The 7,429-nt window shown below is 42.0% G+C and overlaps 1 protein-coding gene across 3 annotated transcripts; it reads right to left on the bottom strand.

Annotated features, from left to right (window-relative positions):
• Window positions 1-2,176, bottom strand: LOC120035088 (transmembrane protein 109-like). Of its 3 annotated transcripts, XR_005474108.1 has the most exons (4): window positions 1,542-2,176; window positions 1,212-1,314; window positions 670-747; window positions 1-459 (listed from the first exon to the last, which is right to left on the bottom strand). XR_005474108.1 is itself a non-coding variant. In XM_038981857.1 (3 exons), exons 1-3 carry the CDS (start codon window positions 1,791-1,793, stop codon window positions 101-103), a joined length of 702 nt encoding a protein of 233 aa, XP_038837785.1. In that variant the 5' UTR covers window positions 1,794-2,161; the 3' UTR covers window positions 1-100. The 3 variants fall into 3 exon arrangements, 2 of the variants coding, with proteins under 2 accessions (XP_038837785.1, XP_038837784.1); XM_038981857.1 differs by lacking the exon at window positions 670-747 and having other exon boundaries at window positions 1,212-1,302; window positions 1,542-2,161; XM_038981856.1 differs by lacking the exon at window positions 670-747 and having other exon boundaries at window positions 1,542-2,154.
• Between the last annotated feature and the right edge of the window lie 5,253 nt (window positions 2,177-7,429).

Genomic DNA, 7,429 nt, shown 5'->3' on the forward strand with positions numbered 1-7,429 from the left:
TTATTTTTTAAACAAAACTTTATGTACAACGTCCTTGTTACGATCCTAGACCTAGATGAATGTACAAAACAAGGCCTTTCAGTTCCCATCCATCCACCCCTCACTTCTCTTTCCTCCTCTCCATTTCTCTCACTCGTCTCTCTAGCACCCTCACTTGATCCTCCAGGTAGGTTTTGTCGCCCCCGGTGCCAGAATGCCCGATACCCAATAGGACGCAGACGCTCACCAGGCCGGCCAATCGCAGCGCCGTAGTCTCTGTTCCAGCACTGCGGTCACTTAGGATCAGGCAAAACAGTCCTAAAACAACACCCAGCTTCAGTAGCCACAGGACCCGCCTCAGAGTGGACGCCACCAATCGGAAGGCCAGGGACAGCAGCCAGTAGCCAATGAGAGCCAGCAGAAGCCACTGACCGATATAGACCACAGCATCTGGGGTGATACTGTTAACAGGCATTTCAACTGGAGGAGAGAAAGAAAGATACACAACATGATATTAGTGCATTTTCTGGCCTACCAATCTTAAAATGCTCCCTTTACTTGTCTCCATTCCAAGACTTGTGGTCTTAGTATGTTGCTATGTAATTATTGTACCGGTAGTTATAGTCACAAAGCCTAGTAGGTTACTGTTGGCAATGTGGAGAAAAAGGTTTTCCCGTCTGGCGCACACACCTAATCCAGGGCATGTCTGTCAGTGGGTAAAGGGCTCCCTTGGCAGGTCAGACTTTCATCCAGTTTTGTGTTGTCTGTCTACAGAGAACAATTACAGTAAAGGACAATGTGAGTGTACCATTGTACTGTATATGGGTTGTGTGTTGGTGTTGCATGATGTGGGATCAATCAATATAATTATTTATTTGAAATTATTTTTGTATTGACAACTGTCTGTTCCATTATTGAATAGTGCACTGGTTATCAACCCTGGTCCTGGGGAGCCACAGGTTGTGCAGGTTTTTGCTCCAGCCCCGCTCTAACACACCCGATCCAACTAGTCAACTGCTCATCAAGACATTGATTAGGTGTGTTAGTGCTGGGCTGAAACAAAAGCCGGCACATGACATGCTTTAGCTCTCTGGGAACAGTGTTGGTGACTGACTAGAGTATTGCAATAGCTTCCTGGGCCTGTATTCCTAAAGTGGGAATAGGAGTGCTGATCTAACATCAGTTTTGCCTTTAATATTATAATGAATGATCCTAGAGCAGCAGCTCTTTACCATCAACTCCTGCTGCCATCAGGAACTGGGCGAGGTACTTCATAACCACATTCGCTCCACTGGCCGCTGCCTCAGCTAGATACTTGACCGCCTGAAAGAAACACTGATAAGAGGGTCGAGAGAGAGTTGATAGAGGCTTGTTTGAGGCAAACACATGGGTCACTAAATACGGAACTAAAACAAGCGTCCATAAGGATTCCCGTATATGGCCAACTTGTTGGTACTTGAACCTACACAATTCGACAAAAGAACTGACATCATTAGACTACGAATTTATGATTCGAACTACTGTTCAATTTAACTTAGAGCAGGCTATTCTTTGTTCCTCACCTTCTGTGCAGTTTCAACGGACCTTGCCCCGACAAGGTGAACCAGGTAACCGTGCGCCTCCTCGGACAAATCCGTGAGCGTCTCCCGGAGGACTTGCATCATTCCCGGGGAATAGTTGAATGACTTCTCGAAGCGACTATTTTCTCCCGAACAAGAAACTACCACGGTGCTCAGCACACACACGACGAAACAAACTTTCATTTTTTCAGACGCCTTATGTAAAGTCAAACAATTACAATTAAAAAAAAACATCCAACGTCTTTAAATTTAGTTGAATATGGTTTCACTGCAAAAACATATGCTACAACAATCTAAACTGGCCACTCTACGGACAGAAACGTATTGGCTACAATGTAGCCTGTCTTATATATATAGCAAGGGGGAAAAAATCAGTTTCTAACGGCAGTTTCCAGGATATAGCAAGTAGGCAGACCAACTCAAAACGTACTACAGTAGTTGCGTTGCCTTTCTTCTTCATCATAAGTTTTATTGGCGAATCGCAATTAACTGACAATTGCATACACCGCCACCTACTGTACTGGAGTGTGACAACCTCTCATACCACTAAATTTTCTTAACTAACCCTGGATTTCTAATAAAATAACTCTGTACAAACCTCACTACTCCCATCACCCCCACCCAAAATACAACCCACTCCCGTCCAACCTCTGACCCTGTCAAACAACCTGTCCCTTTCTACACACATTTCACAAAATGGTAATACATGTTAAACCGTTTCCTCTACCGTATAGCCATTACACATTCCAGTACCATTTTCCCCCATCAATTTCAAAGATAAATTCAATCCCATATGCCCGAATCTCATCCTACACAACATAACCTCCTCCCTTCTGTTCTCATTATATGACACGATCTCCCATACAGATTTCCTTGTACTATAAAAATGTCTGCCCTTACTACTTTCATCCCATTGTCTCTGCCAGCAATCTAACCAATTTTTCGAATCAATGTTTTAATTTCTCCTCTACCCAACTGCACCTGTATATCCACAATAGTACTTTCCACTGTTCTTTTTGCAATTATATCTACTATATAATTTCCATAAACTCCTGTATGAGCCGGAATTCAACTGAACTAAATTGCAATACCATGTATTTGTAACCCCAACAAACTGCATCATTATTTCTAACCATAAATCCTCACGTTCTGACTTTCCAGATCTTAAACTACACAAAACTGATGCAGAGTCCCAGCATATTACTACTCTTCTTGGTTTCGCCTCCTCTATCGGGTGGGTATAATTTGTGGAACGTTCCAACAGGAATCTGTTCCAAAAACTTCGTCAATGACAAGGTTGTCAACAAACAACGCATACAAAGTTGTATAGCGGCAGAATGAGATACCAGGTAGGGAGTGGGCTATTTAATTCAGTTTTTCACTCACCACGTTTATTCCGGAAAATGTCTGTCCTCACTCTGGTAGCCTATGGACAAATATCAAGAACAAGCTACGTGGTGAGTTGATGCCTATTCGTCAGCTAGTTGAATTGATCATGCTACTTTGTATGCGTTGTTTGTTGGCAACCTTGTACTTTACAAAGTTTTTGTGACAGATTCCTGTTCCTCAAATTATACCCACCCCTCTATTCATTGCAATCCAACAATTATCGCACACGTGTATGTTGAATATACAGACAAATCATTTTGTTAGACTTGCATAGATTAACATCGAACTCAGGAATAAATACACCTGCTCCTGTCTTCCCATTCATCGGAACCTTTGAACCATTTGTAGACACTGCGAGACAAGAATAAAACTGATTACTAACATATTGATCCATAATTATTATTCCTTCATTATCTTCTTCACCTCACTGTTTATTTTCTTCGATCAGGCTAAAATCAAGTTACCTTGCCCTAGCCTTCTATTTGCAATTTAAATGAGGGTTCGCGTAGACTGGATGGAATTCCTGAAACGTAAAACCTGCCAACCGAGCAGAAAAAGGGAAGTAGGGTACGCCCGCCACCTACCGTCAAGAAGTCGACATGAAATAGCTTATCGTTCGTTTGGCACGTTCAGCAGGTCGCAACGTTTTGGAACGTTCCGATTGAAATAGGCCATGTAGAACAAACATGCTCCTCTGACATGCAGAATAAGGATTCACATTAGCTCTGTTCATGTCATTTCTATCTGCAACGTTCAACACAGTTTGGCAGTTGACAGCCCCAAATGTATTTTATTTTATACCAACCTTTATTTTCATACTCTCATCTCCCGTTGTCTATTTGTTCAACAACTTTAAAAATTGTAGTAGCAGTAGGCCTATATATCACACACAAAATAACTAAAATAACTGTATGAACAAAATACGTAAAATCAAAGTGTATTTATTCAAGTGTTATCACAGGCCCCGGTGAAAAGTAGTGTTTATTTTATTCCCTATGGTCCTGGTCAAAAGTAGTGCACTAGGGTATAGGGTGCCATTTAGGACACACATCAGGGTCTTCTTCCTTTACTTGTTCCTCTGGGCTTGAGCCTTGCAGGTCAGGTAGGCCAGCTTGGTGGTGAGCTGCTTGGTGAAGACGGGTTGGAACGCCAGCATGATCCTCAACATGTTGCCTTCACGGGCCCCAGATATCTATCTCCTGGGTGGGAGGGGAGGAAAGAGAGAAGAGCAGGAGAGAGGACATGAGAAGAGAGCTGAGGTAAGTGGGAGGAGTAGATCGAACTAGAAGGTGAATTAGGAAAAATGACATTCATTTCCATTGTCAGATTTAGTGGTGGTACGTTGAGGATGATGCTGAAACCCTAACTGTAGAGTAAAAACACTTAGGAGTCATAACGGTCCAGTTGCTACAGTGCTTTGGTGAAGTCTCAATTAAGATCTCTTTTACCTCTCCTACCCCACCCTGAGATGAGCAGGGTCGCACTGTAGAAAAACGTTTCAAAACATTGTGCAAGGGAAAACGTAAACAAGTGTTTCTTATTGCACAAGTTCAGATAGTACCATTTCGGACTGTTTGCTACAGTTTAGTGCCTAGTGAGTAAATATGACCCTGGTTCTTACCAGAGGGTGGCCCCATACTGCCCACGGGAATTTATGCCTCACATCTCTCCTTCTGTCTACCCCATTTGAGTACATCAGGACTGTATTCACTAGGCACGAAATGTAAGCAAATGGGCCGAAACTTTGAGGATATGGAGAGACTACCTGAACTTGTCCAATAAGAAATGCTTGTTTTAATTTTTAATTTGCTCAGAGATCCCTCGCTGGGGTTCTCTCCATAGCTGTGACAAAGAACAGGTGGTGTGTATTACAATAGATAAACACGCAGAATGGGTAAAATATCAAAGCTACCGAGCTATCTAACTACTCTGCTAACGTTACTAGTAGCTAGCTAGCTAATTGCAGCACTTAGCTATCTTTCCTCTACATATAGTGGTGAACTAATTAAAGTAGCTTGCTAACGTTACCTTTCTATAGTATCACCAAATATGTATTGTATGGACTTAATTCGTTGTCATTACGTTACTTTTTAAACACCTAACTGTTCCTGTAGCAAACTAGCTTGCTCATCAAGGTGCCAATGCCAACCAACCAACACAACCGTTGGACGGCGCCTGAGTTGAATGGCCAGATTTGTTTTTTGCTCGTCTTACAATTGATCATGTCCACTAGGTGGTAGCAAAGCCCTATATTGATCTGAATGTGCATACACTTGATCTTCAACCAGGTACAGTAGATTCATTTCACTATTTGTAAAGACCTTGGGTTGTTTAGGCAGGAAAACAAAAGTTCACCCTGTGGCTGTAAGTTGTCAATGAAAGTAATGGGATGTTGACGACCATGGTGATGCTATATTCGTGGCCGTTAGGCAGAAGTCTTCCGTGTACTGAAAATTCCGTGTCAGAAAGAACAGGTAGATATGTAGCTAAATTACTCAAATTACAAATGAAAACGTCTTTCCTTCTGACACCAGGGAGATGTTCAGAGAGAAGGAAAGAGAGGGAGGTGAGAGAAAAATCATGTACACTACCGTTCAGAAGTTTGGGGTCACTTAGAAATGTCCATGTTTTTGAAAGAGAAGCAATTTTTTTGTCCATTAAAATAACATAACATTTATCAGAAATACAGTGTAGACATTGTTAATGTTGTAAATGACTATTGTAGCTGGAAACGGCTGTTTTTTTAATGGAATATCTACATAGGTGTACAGAGGCCCATTATTAGTAACCATCACTCCTGTGTTCCAATGGCACGTTGTGATAGCTAATCCAAGTGTATTGTTTTAAAAGGCTAATTGATCATTAGAAAACCCTTTTGCAATTATACTGATTAAAGAAGCAATAAAACTGGCCTTCTTTAGACTAGTTGAGTATCTGGAGCATCAGCATTTGTGGGTTCGATTACAGGCTCAAAATGGCCAGAAACAAATAACTTACTTCAGAAACTCATCAGTCTATTCTTGTTCTGAGAAATGGAGGCTATTCCATGCGAGAAATTGCCAAGAAACTGAAGATCTCGTGCAACGCTGTGTACTACTCCCTTCACAGAACAGCGCAAACTGGCTCTAACCAGAAAAAATAGAGGAGTGGAAGGCCCCAGTGCACAACTGAGCAAGAGGACAAGTACGTTAGTGTCAAGTTTGAGAAACAGATGCCTCAGAAGTCCTCTACTGGCAGCTTCATTAAATAGTACCAGCAAAACCCCAGTATCAACGTCAACAGTGAAGAGGCGACTCCAGGATGCTGGTAGTGCCGTTTCCAGCTACAATAGTCCTTTACAACATTAACAATGTTTTCACTGTATTTGTGATCAATTTGATGTTATTTTAAATGGACAAAAATGTGCTTCTCTTTCAAAAACAAGGACATTTCTAAGTGACCCCAAACTTTTGAACAGTAGTGTATATTTATTTATAAAGAGCTTTTAATATTTGTCCCTCATAAATAAAATCAAATGTAGTAATGTAGTGAATAAGTATATAAGTAAATGTTAAGAGCAAGAAAGGAAAAATGGAGGATAGGAAGGGTGGATGGAAAAAGAGAGGGGTGGATTGTGTGTGGGTGTCCATGTGGGAGCGAGAGTATGCGATGGAATGGGAGAGGGAGCCAGAGAGGAACAAAACAATGAGTTCATTTCTAGAATAATCTGCAGTCAGACTCCATCAAGGCAGTGAACGCTGCCGTTCCGGCTCAGCCACTCCACTACCCTGTAACCCTGTCTCCCTCCCTATACCCTATATAGTGCAGTACTTTTGACCAGTAGTGCACTATATAGGGAATAGGGTGCCATTTGGGCCACATCCCATGTTTCTGAGAGGAGAGACTGTGAGGGAACAGAACAGGAAGAGATGAGGGTGGTCAGGAGGTCGGCAGCTGGATGGCCCAGTTACAATGTGTGTTTGTTTCAAATGGATGGAGATGAGAGAGTGGATTCTCGCGTGCCTAGAATGGGAGAAAAAGCTTAGATTCGAAAGATACCAGGAAGTGTACTGTACATTGGAGCCAACCAAAATGAAGTCAACTGTTCCATATGGTTTCATTCAGTTCCATCCATTCACAGGAGGTTCCATCTGGCTCCCAGAGCAGATACATGACCTGGTTACAGAAACACTTCCTGGAGAATCTTAAGAGGACATTTGATGACATTGCTGTCTAAACCTTCATGTTGTTCTATCATTCCTGTCCATGGGGTGTACTTGTGCATCAAGCTGTCTCACGCTGCAGAAACAGGTGATGGGCTCCTGCCCTTATGGGCCGTTCTGGCTCGGACAAGGCTTATTTGTGTTCTAGAGAGAGACAACACTTTGTCCTGACTATCCAGAGAGGAGATGGAGGTAATTTCACAAATACATTTTGAAGAACAGTATTTTTGATATAAATGATTTTATTTCGGTAAAAATATACCAAACAAATGAGGAATC

The sequence above is a fragment of the Salvelinus namaycush genome, chromosome 42, assembly GCF_016432855.1.
Source record: "Salvelinus namaycush isolate Seneca chromosome 42, SaNama_1.0, whole genome shotgun sequence".
Taxonomy (NCBI): Eukaryota; Metazoa; Chordata; class Actinopteri; order Salmoniformes; family Salmonidae; genus Salvelinus; species Salvelinus namaycush.

Coding starts and splice junctions, on each gene's coding strand:
- LOC120035088 (XM_038981856.1), bottom strand. CDS start 1,793: ATGTTTTTTTTTAATTGTAATTGTTTGACTTTACATAAGGCGTCTGAA. Junction 1,315..1,541: donor CCGTTGAAACTGCACAGAAG/GTGAGGAACAAA, acceptor CCCTCTTATCAG/TGTTTCTTTCAGGCGGTCAA. Junction 460..1,211: donor GATGGCAGCAGGAGTTGATG/GTAAAGAGCTGC, acceptor TCTCTCCTCCAG/TTGAAATGCCTGTTAACAGT.